The sequence below is a fragment of the Macaca mulatta genome, chromosome 1, assembly GCF_049350105.2.
Source record: "Macaca mulatta isolate MMU2019108-1 chromosome 1, T2T-MMU8v2.0, whole genome shotgun sequence".
In the NCBI taxonomy this organism is placed as follows: Eukaryota; Metazoa; Chordata; class Mammalia; order Primates; family Cercopithecidae; genus Macaca; species Macaca mulatta.
Genome location: NC_133406.1, coordinates 18329099 through 18350965, shown reverse-complemented (window position 1 = coordinate 18350965; position 21867 = coordinate 18329099). Strand labels below are relative to the sequence as shown.

At 50.5% G+C, this 21867-nt stretch overlaps 1 protein-coding gene across 2 annotated transcripts; it reads right to left on the bottom strand.

Moving 5' to 3' along the window:
- Positions 1-6278: 6278 nt before the first annotated feature.
- On the bottom strand, positions 6279-18177 carry AGT (angiotensinogen). 2 transcript variants are annotated; one of them, XM_015126038.3, is made up of 5 exons: positions 18141-18177; positions 14079-15065; positions 10005-10272; positions 8262-8406; positions 6279-7076 (listed from the first exon to the last, which is right to left on the bottom strand). In XM_015126038.3, exons 2-5 carry the CDS (start codon positions 14947-14949, stop codon positions 6888-6890), a joined length of 1473 nt encoding a protein of 490 aa, XP_014981524.3. In that variant the 5' UTR covers positions 14950-15065; positions 18141-18177; the 3' UTR covers positions 6279-6887. The 2 variants fall into 2 exon arrangements, with proteins under 2 accessions (XP_014981524.3, XP_014981531.3); XM_015126045.3 differs by having other exon boundaries at positions 14079-14937.
- Between the last annotated feature and the right edge of the window lie 3690 nt (positions 18178-21867).

The following is a 21867-nucleotide window of genomic DNA, read 5'->3' as shown; positions in this document are numbered from 1 at the left end:
AAAGAGGGTGCCAGCCACAGGAGAAGTTTTTTCGTTCTACTATAACACTGCTGGGGAGGCCGTGAGTAGGTCATTCGGGGACCCAGGCTGACTGCAAGTCAACCATCTCCATCCTATGGCTCCCAAGTTCACCCTGGGGAAACCTCCTGCGTTCATTTCCAGGGCTGCTGTAACGAATTACCACAAGTGTGGTGGCTTAAAACAACAGAAGCGCATTCCCTCACAGTTTTGGAGGCAGAAGTCTAAGCTCATGGTGTCAGCCGGGCCGTGCTCCCCCCGCAGGCTCTAGGGGAGATTCCTGGCCTCCTCCAGCGTCTTGTGGCTCGAGGTTCCTTGGTTACGGCAGCATCACCCCAGTCTCTGCCTCTGTCTTCCCGTGGCCTCCTCCCCTTCTGACGGATAGGGACACTGTCATCAGATTCAGGACCCACCCGGTTAATCCAGGATGATCGCATCTTGAGATCCCATGCTTAATTACATCTGTAAGGACCCTTTTCCAAATATGTTCACATTCACATGCTCTGGGGGTGGGAGGTGGACATATCTTTTTGGAGGCCACCGTTCAGCCCACTCCCCCTCCACTGCAGCCTACCAGAAAGAGAAAGGATTGTGACGGGGACGCCCAGGGTGTGGCTATGGCCCCAGTTTGGATGAGCACAAAATCCTTCCCCCTCACTCCAGTGTGTGGAGCTCAGGCATGTGGGGCCTGGAACTGTAGTTTTAGTTGCGTGTCCAGAAAGGAGAGAAAGAAAAAAAGGATTTGGAACTTCTGCAGACAAACTCCCCAATCTCTGATCTGGGATCAGTAAAGGTAATCCTCACGGGTCCCTAGAACTGCTATATAGAGTTGCCCATATGGGAACCCCACAGTCACCCAACAGTGCTGCCCATGGCTTAATGATCCCAGCGATGGAATAAAAGCAGGGTCACTCAGGAACTGTAGTGCAGGAGGTAAGGGCTGATTTTCCTTTGCGGGGCCCTTTTGAAATAACCATGAAGCTCTCTGGTACTCGGGTCTAGATGTCACTCCAACAGCAGCAACAGCTCTGGTGGTACAGTAATTGGAGCCAGCATGGCTGCGTCATTGACGACGTGGACATCTCCATAGTATGTTGATGTCTCAGAACTCAAAAGCAATGATCAACGCAGATGCTAAACTGTTAGATTCTTAAACAAGATCTGTTAGGGGTCCACGTTTGAAGGCAGTGTTATTTTCTCTGTTCACGGCATCTGAATACATCTGGTGGATCTTTCCCTCCCTATCAGCAGCCAGACAATCCAGTCGGTTCCAGCAGTTTGTGAAAAGCAGGCCTTTGCCAGTTGGCAATCCTCTCTCCATGTAAGACCTCAGCCTCAGCGCCCTCAGGGAAACGCTGCTTGTCTTTTGAGATGTGCACACAGTCCTGGTGCTGCCTGTGAGTCTCAGTGTTTGCCCTGAAAATATCCTGCTACTTTTGATCAGCCACTAAGCTTCGTGTTGGATGGCTGTGAACATCTGTGAATTGTTCAGTGAAGGAAGGGTTACCTTCATTTGATTGCGAAAGTTTCTCCATTTTCCACTCAACCCTCAGCTGGTTTTCGTGTGGAGACTGAATTTCAGAACAATCAGCATTCTCATTTTTCCTTAGCTCTCACTAATCTTGAACTAAAATATATTATTGGCCGGGCGTGGTGGCTCATACCTGTAATCCCAGCACTTTGGAAGGCCAAGGTGGGCAGATTACCTCAGGTCAGGAGTTCCGAGACCAGCCTGGCCAATATGGCGAAACCCTGTCTCTACTAAAAATACAAAAATTAGCTGGGCATGGTGGCGGGCACGTGTATTCCCAGCTACTTGGGAGGCTGAGGCAGGAGGATGGCTTGAATCCGGTAGGTGGAGATTGCAGTGAGCAGAGATCTCACCATTGCACTCCAGCCTGGACAACAGAGCAAGATTCCATCTCAAAAAAAAAAGGGGGGGGGGGATTATTAATCTTCAGAGTGGCATTCTGACTGTTTAAATCTCTTGTGTAATCCAGCTTGATGGCATGTTGGGGACCTGATTGACCCTCCTATGCTAAACAACTGAAAATCGACACTGTGTGAAACAGCGCCACCCAGTGTTGGATGCCAGCAGTGCAGGGTCCCAGAGAGAAGGGGCAGGTGGGGGGTCCTGCGATGGCCCAGGGTCTCGCATGGAGGGTCTCTGGATGCACAGGAGCATTCAGAGCCCAGCCGACTCCCTGAGAGGAGGCAGTGTGGAGTTTGGGAACACTGAAGAGGCTGGAACTGGGGGTGCAGAGTAATGGAGAGGAGCGAGGTCTCTGGAGCGTATTGACCAGCCTGCCTGTATAAAGAGGTTGTCAAGGCCAAGGAAGGAATCCCCAGAAAGGAGCAGGTAGAAAAAAGCCCCAGAGCAAAACGGGCCTGAGAAAAGTGTGTCCAGAGTGGAAAGACATGGAGGGTGGGGATATGGCCCCAGCAGTGGAGCCAAATTTACCTGATGTAAAGGGCTGCCCTGAAGCTACCTCACAAAACATAGACACAAGCCTCGAAGGATGACACTCTCTCCACCTAACTTCCTGTTTTTAATTTTAGCTGCAGGGTGTACATGTGCAGGTTTGTTACATGAATATATTGTGTGATGCTGAGATTTGGGCTTCAGTGGAACTCGTCACCCAAATAGTGAACATAGTAGTGAGTAGATAGTTTTCCAACCCTTGACCTTCTCTTTTCCTCCCCTTTTTAGAGTCTCCAGGATCTGCTGTTCCCATATTTATGGCCCAATGTGTACCTAGTGTTTAGCTCCCCCTTAAAAGTGAGAACACGTGGTGTTCGGTTTTCTGTTCCTGCATTAATTCATTTAGGGTAATGGCCTCTGGCTGTATCCATGTTGCTGCAAATGACATGATTTCATTCTTTTTTATAGCTGCATAGTATTCCATGGTGTATATGTACATTTTCTTTATCCAGTCCACCACTGATAGACACCTAGATTGATTCCATGTCTTTGCTATTGTGTGTAGTGCTGTGGTAAACATCAGTGCATGTGTCTTTTTGGTAGAATGGTTTATTCTCCTCAGGGTGTATATGCAGTAATGGGATTGCTGGGTCAATGGTAATGCTATTTCTTTGTTCTTTGAGAAATCTCCAAACTGCTTTCTACAGGGGCTGAACTAATTTACAATCCCAGCAACTGTGTGTGTGTGTTCCCTTTTCTCCTCAGCCTCACCAGCATCTTCTGTTCTTTCGATTTTTTAATAGTAGCCATTCTGACTGGTGTGAGATGGTATCTCATTGTGGTTTTGGATTTCATCTCTCTGATCATTAGTGATGTTGAACATTTTTTCATATTTGTTGGCCGCTTGTGTGTCTTCTTTTGAGAGGTGTCTATTCATGTCCTTTGCCCACTTTTTAATGGGGTTGTTTTTGTTGATTTGTTTAAGTTCCTTGTGGATTCTAGATCTTAGACCTTTGTTGGATGCATAGTTACTAATATTTTCTCCCGTTCTTTAGTTCATCTGTTTCCTCTGTTGGTAGTTTCTTTTGCTGTGCAGAAGCTCTTTAGTTTACTTAGTACCGGTTGTCAATTTTTGTTTCTGTTGTGTTGGCTTTTGAGGACTTAGTCATAAACTCCTCACCTGGATCCAGCTAACTTAACAGAAGAATGAGACTACTCAAGTTCAGGGGTGTGGGCCCTGAGACCCCTACTCTCTTGAAGTGATACAGTCACTGACATGTTTATGGGTCCATCAGAGTCACTCAGAACATCTCTGATCATTGTGCAACTTTAAAAATTGTGTGGGGTAAACATGTCCACACAAAAACCCACACATGGGTGTCTATAGCAGCTTTATTCACAATTGCCCAAACTTGGAAACAACCGAGATGTCCTTCAGTAGGTGAATAAATAAACTGTGACACATCCAGACAGTGGCATATTATTTAGCAATAAAAAAGAAATGAACTATCATGAAAAGACATGGAGGAACCTTAAATGCATATTACTAAAGTGAAAGAAGCTAGTCTGGAACGGCCACATACTGAATGATTCCACTGTATGACATCCTGGGTGGGAAAGGCAAAGCTATGGAGAAGATGGGAACAGGATCGGTGGTTACCAGTGGTTAGGAGGGAAGGAGGGATGAATAGGAGGGACACAGAGGATTTTCAGGGCAGTGAAACTCCTGAAAATTGTCTAAACCCAGAGAATGTACAACACCAAGAGCCAACCCTAATGTAAACTATGGACGTTGAGTAATAATGATGTGTCAGTGTAGGTTCGTGGGTTGTAAGAAATGGACCACTCTGGGTGGGGGATGTCAATAGGTGGGGAGACTGGAAGGGAGTAGAGGGTATATGGGAAATTGCTGTGTCTTCCTCTCCGTTTTGGTGTGGGCTTAAAACTGCTCTAAAAAACTAAAGTCTGCTAGGAAAAAAAATCACATGGAATGGTATTCAAATTCACCATACACGATTCAAAACCTTCAGTCCATGTTTCAGTAGTTGGAATTTTTCAGATTTTAGGAAGGTAAAGTGGCCCATATAGTGTATATCCCATAACACCCCCAGGGGCTTCCGGAATAACACCTTATAATCACACGTACATCTTTGTGCAGCAAATTGAGGAATATTCACACTATCAATTTTTTCTTCTGAGGATCTTAAACAGCCTGATGTCTGTCCCCATCAGGTTTTACTGCCAAGTGCGTAAAAAAAATCTTTCCATTTTTCAAACTAATTTCCTCAGAGACTGTTCAAAGCATCCCCTGACCATGGTCTCATGCGCAGCTGAAATCTCGGATTGACAGTGATTGTAGTTGCTGAGTAATTGCCTAGTCTAGGAGACAGGCACTTGCAACTCCAGGAACACTTAGAATTTAGTGAAAAAATGTTTCAGAGAAACTGACCTGTGGAATGAATTTTGTGTGTGTGTGTGTTAAGTAACCTGCAAAATGTTAGTATTTTGTATCTTTCTAATAGCTGAGAGATCTATCCTGACCCAGCTTCCCATTTACAAGTGCACAGAGAACAGCAGGAGAACAGTGCTGGTTGGCAACTTCATACTCCTAGCGACTTCCAGAAGCCGAAGCCGCCACTAAGTAGAAGAAATTTGGTTCGTCGACTGCCAGCTGCCTTTTAAAATAAAGTCACAAACTTAAATGCTCTATTTTTCCAGCACTTGGCTGCGCTGTCTCAGGTCATTACAAGCAACTTCCAAGCCTGGACCTCCCGTAAAATTGCAGATTCTGACTCTGTAGGTCCAGGAGGGGCGTGAGAAGCTGCCTTCTAACAAGCTCCCAGGGCAGCTGCTGCCACTGCAGGTCCAAGCGCCACACTTTGAATAGTGAGACCTTAAGGCACTTCTGCTCTCTGTACTTCCAGTTCTCCTGAGAAACTTGGCGTCCTGCAGCTGTTTCGGAGAGTCCATGTGTGCCAGTTCTACCCACTTTGAGGGCAGAACAAGCCAGGAAGCGCTGAGAGTGGGACTGGAGGGTAACTGAATAAAACTGGTGACGGGGAGTTACAACGAAGCAACTAAGGGCACTGCTGTCACCGACAGAATCCCCTCATCTTGACATCGAGCTAGGGAGATGTGTTCAAAATCAGGGGAAGACTCTCGGAAATGTGAGGGGAGAAGCCAAGATTTGTAATCCCCGTGGCAGATTTCACTTTCGTTCTGATCAATAGCTAACACATTGTACGGCTTGCTTATTTATTGCAATATGTATGGAAGGGAGGAAGATTGAGTGCCTTACACACATAGGTAGGACAGGATCACCATTGCTATCAGCTGACGGCCACGGGCCTGCTGGGTGCCTACCGCCTCCTTGGCTCTCCCCAAGATTCCAAACTGTGGGCCTAATCCCATCGAGGAGGAGCAGGCGGAGGCACTCAACAGATGGGGGAAAATTGCAAATATTTATTTGTGAAGATTTATTTCTCTACCTTCCACTCCCGGAGCACAATACCAGCAGCAGTCTGGCCCTGTGTCACCAGGATGGAAGAAGTCCTGTCCGCCTGGTTCCTTTCCCAGGTGCCATGTGGGGTATGGGGCCTTCCCTGTCACCCTCTTCCCACCCCCTGTCCATCACACAGATGGCCACCACTGCTTACCAATGGAAGTGTCCAGAGAAAAGCATCACCTAAAACTTCAAAGGACTGCTAAGTACTGGCTCAGGCTTCCAATGGAAATTCCATCCAAAGTCCAGGAAAGCACTTTGGTTTGCACAGTCTATCTGCTAAATTGTATACATCTGTTTGGCTGCTAAATGAAAGATAGAATTTTGGGAGGCTTATTGTTGCAAGACGTTTATTACTAACACAAAGGAGAAATAACCAGCTATGGTTTCCACATTCAAACAGAAATTCAGATGCTTGCATCTTTCACGTGTTGTTCAAAAAAATCACAAGCATCTGTGGAAAAAACTAAGCTACTGTAGACACTACACGGAGGTCATGTTCTTACATTCAAGACACTAAATACAAACCGAAGGCAATGCAAAAATGTATACTTTAATTTTAAAACCCAATTTTTGTTCTCAACTTGAAAAGGGAACACTTTTTTGTTTCACAAACAAGCTGGTCGGTTGGAATTCTTTTTGGAACGGTGGTCCCGCGCTAAACACTGGTTCTTGCCTCCCCACCCCCATTCTCTAAAATAAACCCAGCAACCTGGGAGGCGCATTTGTGCTGCCACAGGTTTCTTACTGCTCACTCCACGCAGCACCACTTAGACCAAGGAGAAACGACTGCTTTCCAGCTCGAAGTTGACTCATTAGAAGAAAAGGTGGGAGACTGGGGGTGACAAATCGCTGGTTTGTCCAGAGTTACTATCTGCCGCTGGCCTTCGCCTCAAAGGCCAGGGGCAGAGGCCTTGCCAGGCGCTGTGTTCTGGGGCCCTGGCCTCATGCTGGGCTCAGCGGGTTGGCCACACGGCCCAGGAAGTGCAGGGCAGTGGCACTTTGATCATACACAGCAAACAGGAATGGGCGGTCCAGGGTCACCTCCAAGAACTCAGGCCTGTTCAGCTGTCGGGTAGACTCTGTGGGCTCTCTCTCATCCGCTTCGAGTTCAAAAAAAATGCTGTTCAGCACCTGCAAAGCGGCAGACATCAGGGTCATTCTGAGGGCGCACTGGGTGACCCAGGGTGCTGAGGGCTAGAGGGCCGGGGAGGGCTCAGGACCTCTGTGATGTGCACTGTCCTGGAGGGAGACATTGTCCAGTCTGCCAGGAGGATGCACAGTGTATGCCTGCTGCTCAGTGTAGGCAAGGGTGTGTCTGTGTAGATGACCCTTACTCGGCCACAGTGGCCAAACTCACGTACCGGCTCCTCCCCAACACGCCCCTCACGTCCTCCCATCTTCACGTTCCGCCCGGCTGTTCCGGGCAGAATTCCTGGCTCCCTTGGCCATGGCCCACCAGTGCCAGGGCTTAGCTAACTTAGCACAGAGAGCTCATCCCGCTGGCCCCCGTAGGAACTTCCACTTTCTCCCCAGCACCGAGCACAGGGCCCAGAGCATCCAGGCGCATCCTTGGTAGCCACAGATGTGCATGGTGCCGCATGGCAGGGGACATTCTGTCTGCGCTCAACATTTCCCTAAAGAAGGGGCTGGACCCAGGGCACCAGGTCCAAGGGTGCTCACTCTCTTCATCCCGGTTTCAACTCCACTGCAGGATCCCTGGAGGACCCTGAGGCAAGGCAAGGCTGAGCAGGACCATGGAACACACTTCTAGCAGGAGGAGGCGGAGCAGGACATGGAACACACCCCCAGCAGGAGGAGGCGGAGCAGGACCATGAAACACACCCCCAGCAGGAGGAGGCGTAGCAGGCGAGACCATGGAACACACCCCCAGCAGGAGGAGGCGTAGCAGGCGAGACCATGGAACACACCCCCAGCAGGAGGAGGCGTAGCAGGCGAGACCATGGAACACACCCCCAGCAGGAGGAGGCGGAGCAGGACCATGAAACACACCCCCAGCAGGAGGAGGCGGAGCAGGCGAGACCATGGAACACACCCCCAGCAGGAGGAGGCGGAGCAGGCGAGACCATGGAACACACCCCCAGCAGGAGGAGGCGGAGCAGGGGAGGGATTTGCTGCTGTGCACCTGGAAAGCCTCACAATGCTCTGGCCACTTCTCTCCCACCTTTGGCCCTACTCTCCTCTCCCTCTTGCCCTGCTGGCCCCACCCACAGCCTCCTCTGTGTCCCTTCCATCCATGCCCCCCACCCTGTGAACACTCGGAACCCAGGTCAGGCACAGACACAGGCTCGCGCATACCTTCCCCACCCTGAGGTCGTCATTGCTCAATTTTTGCAGGTTCAGCTCGGTGCCCAGAATGGCGGGCAGCTCAGCCTGGGCAAGCAGGTCCTGCAGGTCATAAGATCCTCGCAGCACCAGTCGGGGCATGGTCAGGTGGATGGCCCTGGGGAGATGAGGCACAGTTAGGAAGGCTCCAGGCCACACAGAGAGGGCTCTCCCAGAGGCCAGGTGGGCATATGCTCCTTGTACCCAACCCTGACGACAGGGATGTTTGTCCCCCTCCCACCCAACTAGGTCATCCTCCCCCTTGGGGAAAATTTCAGCAAAACCTACAATAAAAAACGTTCATATCATTTGAAATACTATGACAGGGACATAGAACATTTACCGATGAGGACCTAGGAATGGTTGTCCTTTGGTGCATTCTGTTTTTAGATTGGCTGCACTGAAGGTGTGTTACTTGGGTAATTTTAAAATGCTATTCTCTAAATAATGCACTGTGTCTTACTACTGCAACAGCAGTGTTCTTGATGACAAGACACCCATGAAAAGGAGGGAGACAGGAGGGTACAGTGTCAACTCGTGCTGGACACGTTGCTATGTCAACTCAATTGATCTTTGTAAGAGCCTCTTCCATCTTCTGGCATCCTTCAGAGCGCATGGACATTTCCAGTGATATATCAAGCACTTATAAGAGCTGACAGTACATCCATGTTTACAATGTACACTGCACTAGTCACAGCAGCTCAAAGGTGAAAGCAACCCACGTGTCCATTGATGGACGAGTGGATAGACAAAAGGTGGTAACCACATGCAAGGGAATATTATTCAGCCTTCAAAAGGAAGGAAATTCTGACACGTGCTACAACATGGGTAAACCTCGAGGACATCGTGGTGCTTGCCAGGAACCCAGGGGAAGGGAAAATGGAGAGTTAGTGTTTCAGCAGGGCAGAGCTTCGGTCTGGGAAGATGAGAAGGTAAATGGAGATGGATGGCGGTGATGGCTGCACAACAGTGTGAATGTGCCTAGTGCTACTGAACTGTGCACTCGAAAATGGTTACGATGGCAAATTTTGTTATGTATATTTTATCACCATAATTTTTAAAACATAAAAAGCATCCAGAGCTGATGTCAAGAAGCCATCGTGTCACTCCATGCCTGCCTCTGGGATCAGATTTCCAGGCCTTGATGATCTGGGGGGATGTGTAGGTTGAATCCAAGGCTCTATGGAAGGGAATTGCAGCAGGAAAGAGGTGCTAACGACACCTGTCCCCGCCCAGCCGCCAGCCGCCAGCAAGGACGTTCTGGAGTCAAGGCATGCTCCCTGAGAAGGCTCCACCCCCGCTCACATGGAGTCCAAACCCTCCTGGCAAGTCAGTTCCAAGAAGCTCTTGGATGCCACAGATGTGCTGTGTGTCAGGTGTGGGGCCAAAATGTTCCTCTCTCAGAGGGCGGATTGCAATGTATTCTTTCCCTCCAAAACCACCAAGCAAATATAAGCATAGAAAAAGCATTCTTCCTCCCCTGCTTTACCTTGCCTGCACCTGAAAGACAGACACTAACTGGAGAGCTGGGTGCTGGGTGGATGGAGAGCTGGTGGATAGACACACAGGCCGCCTACCCAGCCCCATGCCACTGCGGCCCTGCCCTGCTCTGCACCCAAGGCTCAGTTCATGTGTGTCTACTCCCCACCCCACCCCCAGTGGGGGCAGAAGGACAGCTCGGCTCCCACATTCCAGGGGAGACCAGGAGGCTCCTACCGGGGAGACAGTTTCTTCATCCAGTTGAGGGAGTTTTGCTGGAAAGTGAGACCCTCCACCTTGTCCAGGTCAGAGGCGTAGTGAGGCTGAATCAGCAGCAAGCAGGCGCTCTCAGTAAAGGGCACTTGAGTCACTGAGAAGTTGTCCTGGGCGTCGCTCCAGTGCTGGAAGGTGCCCACGCCAGACAGCATGGGGACAGACACTGAGGTGCTGTTGTCCACCCAGAACTCCTGGGGCTCAGCCAGCAGGAAGAAGTCCCTCATCTTCCCTGAAATCCAGACAGGAGACGGGGAGGGAAGAGTCAGCTGGGACAGGGGCAGGGACGAGGGCTGGCAGACACTGAAGGCCCAGATCCTGCCCCTCTCCCTGCCACAGCCTCCTTCCCTGGCCCACCCCAGGCCACTCTGTATTCTCCTGGCCACAGGACCCCAAATGTAGCTCAAATCTTCCTGCAAAATGCAGCCATTTGAGTTCACTGAGGCAGCCCTAACTGCCACCTGCTGAAGACATGTAACATGCCAGGCACTGAACCGGAGGTTTGCGTCTGTCATCTTAAGGGACATATGCCACTGGTACCTGCCAGGTCAACTCAAACCTACATCTGTCCTGACACAGAGGCTGTGATTTGACACACTCACTTTTTAAAAATTTTAAGAGATACTATTTTTTAGAGTGACTACGTTCACAGCAAAATCGAGCAGAAAGTACAAAAAGTTCCCATATAACTCCTGTCCCCCCACACACAGCCTTCCCCGTGATCAACATCTCACACCAGAGTGGCCCATTTATTGCAGTTGATGAACCTGCATTGACACATCCTCAGCACCCAAAGTTGATGGTTTTCTTTGGGGCTCCGTCCTGGTGTTTTACATTCTGTGGGTTTGCATGCATGTAGAATGACGCGCAGCCACCACTGCAGTATCCCACTGCTCCTAGAGGCCCCTGCTCATGCTCACTTTTTAATCCATGTCCAGCCGCAGCAGTGGCAGAGCCTGCCGGCTGTCCTGTGGCCCCCACCCTCCCCCATCACAGTCACGGAATACAGAGCTGGCCACGCAGGCTCCGGGAACGAGGGCTCCATTCTTCAGCAGCCCTTGCTACTGAGGAGACTCACAAGACCTCGCTGTGACGAATGGATTTGCACACTGGGCCCTGGGGGCAGGGGTGAGCCCTCTGTTCTCCCCACCCCCTGCCCCGCTCACAGGGCCGTGGAGAAGACAGAGAACTCGGGAGAGCCCGGCGTGGGAGAAGGACACAAACTTGTGTGTGAAGCAGTTACCCGGGGTCTCTCCATGACGGCAGCTCGCCCTCTGCCTCGACCTTACACTAGTGCATCACAGGATGCCCTCGGCTGTCCTCCCACTCACCTTGAAAGGCCCATTTTGTGGTAGTTTTTAGGAGAAGAGGGTGAAATTGTATATGAGTTTGTCACAGAGCAGTCCTCTGGGCACGTGACGCTTGGGAGTCTGAGTAGAGATGGTTCAGAAACAGTGGGGTCTCCCTTTGTACTGAATTGGAGCTTCCAGCAGGGAAGTAGGGAAGCTGGGAGGACAGAACTGGCAGATGGGAGCTGGGCATGGCTGTGCCTCCCCTGGGTCTGGGTCTTGTGAGAAGGCAGTGGCAGACCTGGCATATTCCTCGTCCTCAGTCCTCGGAGCACTCAGTCTCGGGAGGGCATGTGAGCGGGAAACTGCAGGATCCTCCTTGCACATTCCCTACAGGGACCTCGGTGCCGCCCACCCAGGCTAGCAAGGCTTTTAGTTTAGAGGGAGGAAAGGGACAATTCTTTTCTTCCAACAAACTAAACCAAAAAAAGGAAGCTGCTTCCCAAAAGATGTTGGAATTTGACATGAGAGTGGCTGCCCTCTTCCCTCTGTTCGTCTGACACACACATAGCTCACCATTCTCATCCGAAGGCTAGGTAAATCTCTCGAGCTCAAGTCAGCTGGCATTGTGGTAACTGCCGGGGCCAGAGTCCCATGCTCAGCAGCACAGCAGGTGCTGGGCAAAGGGTGCCCTGGAGCCCATCGGGCCCCAGATCCTCAGGTCCTCTCTAGTGGGACACATCTAGCTGCCTGCTGAGGTCATGTACATAGAACATCATTGCTAAAGGGGAATCTAGAGGTCCCGAGACAGCCCCCGATCTCCTCACTGGACAGGCCATGTGGGCAGGAAGGGGCTGTCTCCTTTCATGGAAACTGAGACCAGCAAAGGTTAGGAAGTGGGGCAGGGTCAGGGCAGCATGTGGTGGAGGCCAGGGAGGATGCCGGGCTTCCTTTGAGTCCTGATGTCATTGGTTTTTTTCTTCTTTCTCCTCTTCCTCATGGCCTGGCTCTGAGGTCTGGGTGAGGTGGATGGGCTGTCTTTCGAAGGGAGACCCATTTCAGATGCCACTGGCTTTCTGGCCTTTGCCCTTCTGCAGGACCCTCCTTCTCAGTGAGCGCTCCTCCCAGCACTCCTCCTAGGTTCAGCAGGCTGAGCCCACGTGTCCCCGCTCTGCCCTGCACAGCGTGCTGCCACCCTCAGCCGGGCAACCCTCAGGCTGGCCTCTGCCCTGTGACCAGTCAGTGCCAGGGCTGAGCAATCCCCCATCTATCACCTCCCCTGAACCCGCGGGGAGAGACCTCAAGAATGTTGCCATGGTGAGAAAACCACCACGCGCCACTGAACCTCTTTCTCCACCGTCCTGTCTTTCACCGCCCGCCTGGCTCTCTGTCCCTCACGAGGTTACACATCTTGACGGAGCCTCATCAATGTCTCTCAGACACACCCCTCAGCCCCACCCCACCCATGGATTCGCCGAGCTGCTCCCTGAGCGCGTGTTCCCGTGACTGTGTGCCTGGACTCTTGCGTAACCTTCAAACAACCCTCCCTGCCTCCAGTCCACACACGGCAGGCTTCCGGGACGACCTCTGAACGAATGCGTCCCCATTCCCACACCTACCTGGCATGGCATTCAAAGTGTCTCCAGCTCTGCCCTCCCCAGGCCCATTTTCTGGTTCAACACTCATGCCAAGCCAAACACCCCATCCTCATTCCTTGCCCCAAACTCTGCAGGCTGGGCCCATCATGCTTGCTCCTGGCTTCACCAGCCCCGTTCCCCTCACTGCCAGGTGAGGCCTGCTCTCCACTCCCCAGTGACCTCTGTCCTCTGAGGGCTCCGAGCCCTCCCTGAGTACCTTGTACAGCACGTTTCCCTGCAGCTCCATATCCTAGGCGTTTGCCCATTGACCTTTAAAAGCCTGGAGTCAGGGCCTCTACAACCCTCCTCTGGCCTCCTCTGAGATGCCAGGCTTAAAGTCTTACAAGTAGCAAATCCTCAATGAGTATTTGTTAAAAGAATGCTTTAAGCAATCTTTGGCTGGGTGCAGTGGCTCATGCCTGTAATCCCAACACTTTGGAAGGCTGACGTGGGAGGATCGCTTGCAGCCAGGAGTTCAAGGATACAGTGAACAATGATTGCACCACTGCACTTCAGCCTGGGGGACAGAGCGAGACCCTGTCTCAATTAAAAAAAAAAAAAAAAAAAAAAAAAAAAACCAACGATCTTTGTAGTACGGGTTTTCAGTAATGCCCCTCCTAACATGAAAGGGATTTAAGCAAGCCAATTGCTTATTTCTGCATAGGCCAGGGACCCCAGCTCCTGACCATCTCCAGAGACAAGAACCCGTACCCTCTGAGCGTAGAACTGGGCTGTGGGGCCAGGAGATGTGGGCTGAAATCCCAGGACCCCCACTGGTGGCAGTGCCATCTTGAGCAAGGCACTTTGTTTCTCCGAGTCTCTATTTCTTTACCAGTAAACAAAGGCACAAATACCTCTGCATCACATCATAAGGGGATTAAATGATGTAAGAAAAAGGATGTAGTGTAGTCGTGCATAGTAGGGCAGCAGGTCCGGGAGGTGGACATCCATCCAGGGACCCAGCAGAGCAGCCACTTCCCCACTCCTCGAGGGTGGCCACCAGGTATGTCCGCAGGGCTGCCCCTGCCCATCTCCAAGGCCTGACCTGCTGAGCTCAGCTATGCATTGGAAACTAAGTCCTAGGGCAGAGCCGGCAGAGGGGTTTGCCTTACCTTGGAAATGGACGTAGGTGTTGAAAACCAGGGTGCTGTCCGCACTGGCTCCCGTCAGGGGGCTGCTAATCTTCCATCCTGTCACAGCCTGCATGAACCTGTCAATCTTCTCAGCAGCGACTTCCAGGTCTGTGAAGTCCAGAGAGCGTGGGAGGACCACAGGGGCATAGAGAGCCAGGCCCTGCACAAACGGCTGCTTCAGGTGCAGATCTGGGGCTGTGAAGAGGCCCACCACTGTGGACAACAGCAGCTGGGACTGGCCGTCAGCCCTGCCCTGGGCCACCAGCAGGCCCTGTACAGCCTGCAGGGCAGAGAGGACCTTGTGCGCATCCAGCCGGGAGGTGCAGTTCTCGTCCTTCCAAGGGACGCCCAGGATTGCCTGTAGCCTGTCGGCTGTGTGGTCCAAGGCTCCCAGGTAGAGAGAGGCCAGGGTGCCAAAGACAGCCGTTGGGGAGAGGATGGTGGCCCCATGGACCACGCCCCATAGCTCACTGTGCATGCCATATATACGGAAGCCCAAGAAGTTGGCCAGCATCCCGACCATCGCGGCTCTCAACTTGTCCTCGGTGTCGAGTTTTGCGGCGACCAGCACTAGCTGGTCCTGCAGGGCCTTTTCATCCACAGGGGACGTCTTGGCCTGTATCGGAACAGGTGTGAAGGTGGGATCTTTGGGCTTCCCAGCATTGGCCTTTGCCAGCTGCTCACAGGTACTCTCATTGTGGATGACGAGGTGGAAGGGGTGTATGTACACCCGGTCACCTGTGGCCAGGCCAGCCCAGGCCAGGAGGCAGAGGATGGTGGCCCTCAGGCTCACGCTGGCAGGAGCCATCTCGGACTGGGGTGCTCGCTTCTGCATACCCTGAAATATCATTTTGCAAAGGGTGAAAGGTGATTACTATTAACTGATCGTTAAGTGCCATCTAACCAGATTTTTCATTGTCTCAATATTCTCTGTCACCATTTAGCCCAGAATAAGTCCATTCATGTCTACAAAAAAAGAAAAGAAATGGATTCTAAGCTCCATGGAAAATATCTACATGATCCAAGTGCAAAATGCACCAATATAGGCTGAATCATGTCCTAACTCCCCCAATGGCCACAATGCATATGTTGAAGTCCTCAACCCCAGGACCTCAGAATGTGACCATTATTTGGAGACAGAATCTTTAAAGAGATGATTAAGTTAAAATGAGGCCATGAGAGTGAGCCCTGATCTAATATGACCTGTGTCCTTATGAGAAGGGGAGATGAGGACATGGACACACACAGAGGGAAGACCATGTGAGGACAGAGAGAGAAGACAGCCATCTACAAGGCAAGGATAGAGGCCCCAGAGGAAACCAACTCTGCTGATGGCTTGCTCCCGGGCTTCTAGCTTCCAGAACTGTGAGATAATACATTTCTGTTGTTGAAGCCTCCCAGTCTGTGGTACTTATGGCAGCCCAAGCACACTAAGACATGCTCCTGCCTGCGGCTATAAGTTCTCTCCTAGAAAAACACATACGTGCCAATCAGTAGGTCTTTGCGGAGGCCTCCTAGACCCCTGAGATGCTCATTCAAGGGCCCTAGGGTGAGGGTTGGGAATGGTTTTCTCATCTCCTTGTGGTCCTAATATGCAGCCAGGATTGAGCACCACAGGCTCAACCCAAAGCCCAAGTATTTTCCACGTGTCTCAACCCCAAAACCAGCTCTCAACCATCCCTCCATAGTGCTATCCCCTGCAGAGCCCCAAAGGCATGCACACCTAGCATGGTTTGCCCACTGATACTTGGATTCCTTAGATTAAAACAATAAAAATTAAAAAAAAAAATTTCTCAGGTGGCTCTGATATGTAAGCAGGGTTTAGAACCCCTGCCTTAGACACGGATCCGGCACCATGTTCTCTCAAAGGCCTTGCCACTGGGCTTCAGCCTCAGCTGCTGCAAATGAAGACTACCCCGAGACCCCAGAAGACAAGGTTCTTGGGCTGGCCCTGCTAATTCATTTCATCTGACTCTTCCTGATTGACGGGATGAACGTTGATTCTATTGATTCATTCAATTCTAACAGTTTGTACCACATCTCACTCATTTCTTGTGGAGGGGGTATACTGCAATATCGTCACTGCTTAGCCTTTTCTGTCCCCCCAGGGCTACGCCAGGCTTCCTTGGAGCTGTAGCAGGTCATCACTGACTCGAGGCCACCTTGATGCCTAGATTTTTCTGCTTCACCTAAGCACACCCAGTCATTCTTCTTACATTAGCAGCTGGCTTCCCCCACCCAGACCGGTAACCAGCACCTGCCCTCAACACGGTGCAACTGCTGAAGTACCTGGTGTGTTTCGTTCTGCTTCAGTCATTCAAATGCCAAAGAGACTTTGACTTCTGACCTCAGCTACCGCCTCACCCCACTCCCCATGCGTTGACTCCATCCGCTGTTCTCAGGAAGAGCCACACGACATGGAAAAACAGAACAGAAAACTCTCTCTGCTGCTTGCAGGCCTGTCTGTGCAGAGAAGCCTGAGCCACCAGTTCTCACCTAATCTAGACAGTCACATCACATCAGGTCGTCAGGGGAAACCTGTGGGAACCGACTGCTGGGAAGTCCTGCCTGACAAGCGCCACCTGTTCGGGGTTTGGATGGCGCTGGTCGGTGCAGCCCACTCACTGTGCTGCTCCTGCGCAGGTACCATCTCCAGAGACGCAATTCCTTGGGCCATTTTTAAGGCAGAGACTGTCGTTTGTTCTCAGTTGTGATCTGCAGCTGCTCCCTAGGCTGTTTCCAGGTCTGCACCCAGCCGCGTCCTGGGAGTAATGGTGCTCTGGGGTGGCGGGCCTGACACCCTTGCCTGGAGCGCCCCTCCGCCTTCTCCCCTCCTGCCCCTGCCTCTTTGCCAGCACCTGCCCCTTCTATGTCTCCCTACTTCCCCCAGGCTGAATGCTACAGGTGAAGATGACGGCTCACGCTCCCGTGGTGCCTGTGATTTGCAGGGCATCGTTCTTATATCAACCCCTCTGACCTCATCATAGTCCTCACCTTCCCTGAGGTTTCCTTGGTGCCGTATTTCACCCTGCAGCTTTCCCCACCACACCGGGCACTCTCAACTCTCTCATCCGGCTCCCCTTTTCCCTCCTTATAACCCCTGTACCATGTAGTTACGCACTTGTGCTGTCCAGCGTCTTTGTCTGTTTGCCCTGACGTGAATGTGAGCCCCGGAGCAGGGTTCCCACTGCTATGTTTCCTAATACAGCCCACATTCCCAGGACAGTCCCCGGGACCTAATGCATCCTGGAGAAGTAGTTAATGAATTGGTTCCTGCTGTTTTCCAGAGGAACAAAGAGGTCCAGTGACTTGTGCAAAGTCACACAGCTGGGAAGAGACAGAACTAGGACTCAGAACCAGGCCCTCTGACTCTGTCATCCACAAGTTTAAGCACCAATCTACGCTGCCCTTGAATGAAATTGGAATCTGCCTTTTAGCTTATCCCAAAGCTTAGAAAGTACTTTCATGTTGTATTAGTTCTCTTCAGCTGCACCACAGCCCCTGAGAGAGGGAGCCCAGGCATCGTTACTAGTCCCATTTTATAGGTGAGCAAATCGAGGTTCAGAGAGATGGTGACCAGCCTGATGACACAGTCAGGGAATCTGTCTCGAGGGAGGGGTAGGGTGACCACTCTGGGGATCCCAGCTGGGGACTGACCGGGCCCAGCCCTTCCCTGTGGCCCCACTTCCTGTACAAGCCCTGCTGTTCCTCCTGATGGCAAGAGGACCTGGTGGACTCTTGACCATGATGACTCTGCTCCTGTGCCAGTCTGCTCCATCCCTGAGGACCCGAACTCTTCTCAGCCGAAGCAGGAAGACCTGACCATCTGGTCCTATTGCTAAGGAGGAGCAGCTCCTCCTGGGAGACCCCTGGGTGGGCACTGAGCGGAGAAAGCCTGCGTCCAGATGACTGGTCTTATGGGAGGGGAGAGATGCTTCAGCCATCACCAGTGCCCCTCCCGGCCTTTTCCCTCCGGCCCACAGCTCAGTTACGTCTGAGAGGGACAAGGCTGAGAAGGAGCTGAGGGGGCCCCCGGCTTACCTTCTGCTGTAGTACCCAGAACAATGGCAGCTTCTTCCCCTGGCCGCGTCATGAGGCCCTATTTATATCTGAGGGGTGGGGATGGAGCCGTTCCCAGGCTGCCTGTGCACAGGCTGGAGGGGGGTTACATCATGTGGCCAGACCACAGGCTGGCCAGAAAGACAGACGCCAGAAGGGACACTCACGCTGGGACCCCTTCCAGGAAGTCTTAGTGATCGATGCACAGTTTCACTGCTGAACAGAGTGAGCCGGTGCAGGGTCGAGTTACACATTTACCGAAGTTTGCAGGAGTGGGGGCCAAGGTTCCCAGAAACAGCAGCATCTCCCTGGGTGTGTGACAGCTTAAGGCCAACCGCCCAGACCTCCTGACCCAGCCCCGGGATGTGCCCCTAAGAGGCCACGGGGACATGCAGGCCGGAGGCGCGGAGGGCAGAGGGCAGGGGAGCGTCTCGCTCAGGCAACACGGGGGCCACTTCTGACCCTGCTGCCTGCTCATGGGATGTGTGACCTTCAGCTGCTCCCAACAGCCATTTGGCGCCTACCCTGTGCAAAGGCCTCTAATAGACACTGGGAAAAACACACGAGCAAGTGAAAAGTGCCTTCTGGTCGCTTCCAGTGTAGCTGGGGAGACTGTTAAACACCAACAGTAGCACAGCCAGATTAAAAGACACAAACGAAATGCCTTCAGGATGCAGAAAGCATTCACCTGTGCAAGCTGGCGAGGGGCGAGGGACAGATATCACTGGGCCTGCACCTGGAGGAGGAGCTGGTCTGACTTGGAAGCTGCAGAAGGGCTTTTCTGAGGCAGAGGCTTGAGTGACACTCACCAACAAGAGGGAGAGCATGGGGGGCACGTGTAGGGGAATACAAGCAGGCCCGGGTACTGGGCAGGAGGGCTGCAGGAGACAAGCCCTGGCCAAACGGCTGCTGCTGCCTGGCCACAGGTTCTCACAAGCTTATGCAGTCACTGTCCTATTTCCTGCTGAGCCTCCGGGACCAAGGACTTCAGGCCGCACTCTCAAGGAGCTGGGGTTGACACACATGCAGAAACCTGCTCCCCATCAAGATTGGGGGCCAGGTGCAGTGGCCCACATTTATAACCCAAGTACTCTGGAAAACTGAGGCAGGAAGATAGTTTGAGGCCAAGAGTTTGAGACCAGCTTAGGCAACATAGCAAGACCCCCATCTGTGCAAAAAATAAAACTAACTGGATATGGTGGTATGCACTGGTAGTCCTAGCTGCTTGGGAGGCTGGGGCAGGAGGATCACTTGAGCCCAGAAGTTTGAGGCTGTAGTGAGCTATGCTCACACCGCTGCACTCCAGCCTGGATGACAGAGACTCTGTCTCTTAAAAAGGACCCTTGTGGACCTCACGCTTTGTGTCTCTTCTTCTGGCTGTTCGTTTGTATTCCTTATAATTAACCAGTAAATGTAAATAAAATGTCTCCTTGATTTTTTTTTGGCAGTTTTTCCATTTTTATTTGTGTGTGAATTTTTAATATAAATGTGGAAACATAAGGCATTAATGCAAATCAAAATGTTTCAGTGAACAAGTTTCAGCAATTCAACTTTATGATAATTATAAATAAACTTGTTACATTTTTCTGGACAATGCCAGGATTTGGATTTTTTTTTAAACAAGTAAATTTCTTTTTTTTTTTTTTTTAATTTAATACACTTTAAGTTCTAGGGTACATGTGCACAAACTTGCAGGTTTGTTGCATGTGTATACATGTGCCATGTTGGTGTGCTGCACCCAATAACTCATCATTTACATTAGGTATATCTCCTAATGCTATCCCTCCCCCCTCTCCCCACCCCACGACAGGCCCCGGTGTGTGATGTTCCCCTTCCTGTGTCCAAGTGTTCTCATTGTTAATTCCCACCTATGAGTGAGAACATGCGGTGTTTAGTTTTCTGTTCTTGTATTAGTTTGCTGAGAATTATGGTTTCCAGCTTCATCCATGTCCCTACAAAGGACGTGAACTCATCCTTTTTTATGGCTACATAGTATTCCATGGTGTATATGTGCCACATTTTCTTAATCCAGTCTATCCTTGTTGGACATTTGGGTTGGTTCCAAGTCTTCGCTGTTGTGAATAGTGCCACAATAAACATATGTGTGCATGTGTCTTTATAGCAGCATGATTTATAATCCTTTGGGTATATACCCAGTAATGGGATGGCTGGGTCAAATGGTATTTCTAGTTCTAGATCCTTGAAGAATTGCCACACTGTCTTCCACAATGGTGGAACTAGTTTACAGTCCCACCAACAGCATAAAAGTGTTCCTATTTCTCCACATCCTCTCCAGCACCTGTTGGTTTCTGACTTTTTAATGATCGCCATTCTAACTGGTGTGAGATGGTATCTCATTGTGGTTTTGATTTGCATTTCTCTGACGGCCAGTAATGATGAGCATTTTTTCATGTGTCTGTTGGCTGCATAAATGTCTTCTTTTGAGAAGTGTCTGTTCATATCCTTTGCCTACTTTTTGATGGGGTTGTTTGTTTTTTTCTTGTAAATTTGTTTGAGTTCTTTGTAGATTCTGGATATTAGCCCTTTGTCAGATGAATAGATTGCAAAAATTTTCTCCCATTCTGTAGGTTGCCTGTTCACTCTGATGGTAGTTTCTTTTGCTGTGCAGAAGCTGTTTAGTTTAATTAGATCCCATTTGTCAATTTTGGCTTTTGTTGCCATTGCTTTCAGTGTTTTAGACATGAAGTCCTTGCCCATGCCTATGTCCTGAATGCTATTGCTTAGGTTTTCTTCTAGGGTTTTTATGGTTTTAGGTCTAACATTTAAGTCTTTAATCCGTCTTGAATTAATTTTTGCACAAGGTGTAAGGAAGAGATCCTTACAGCTTATGACTAGCCAGTTTTCCCAGCACCATTTATTAAATAGGGAATCCTTTCCCTATTTCTTGTTTTTGTCAGGTTTGTCAAAGATCAGATGGTTGTAGATGTGTGGTGTTATTTCTGAGGGCTCTGTTCTGTTCCATTGGTCTATATCTCTGTTTTGGTACCAATGCCATGCTGTTTTGGTTACTGTAGCCTTGTAGTATAGTTTGAAGTCAGGTAGCGTGATGACTCCAGCTTTGTTCTTTTGGCTTAGGATTGTGTTGGCAATGCAGGCTCTTTTTTGATTCCATATGAACTTTAAAGTAGTTTTTTTTTTTCCAATTCTGTGAAGAAAGTCATTGGTAGCTTGATGGGGATGGCAATTGAATCTATAAATTACACTGGGCAGTATGGCCATTTTCATGAAATTGATTCTTCCTATCCATGAGCATGGAATGTTCTTCCATTTGTTTGTGTCCTCTTTTATTTTGTTGAGCAGTGGTTTGTAGTTCTCCTTGAAGAGGTCCTTCACATCTCTTGTAAGTTGGATTCCTAGGTATTTTATTCTCTTTGAAGCAATTGTGAATGGGAGTTCACTCATGATTTGGCTCTCTGTTTGTCTGTTATTGGTGTATAAGAATGCTTGTGATTTTTGCACACTGATTTTGTGTCCTGAGACTTTGCTGAAGTTGCTTATCAGTTTAAGGAGATTTTGGGCTGAGACGATGGGGTTTTCTAAATATACAATCATGTCATCTGCAAACAGGGACAATTTGACTTCCTCTTTTCCTAATTGAATACCCTTTATTTCTTTCTCCTGCCTGATTGCCCTGGCCAGAACTTCCAACACTATATTGAATAGGAGCAGTGAGAGAGGACATCCCTGT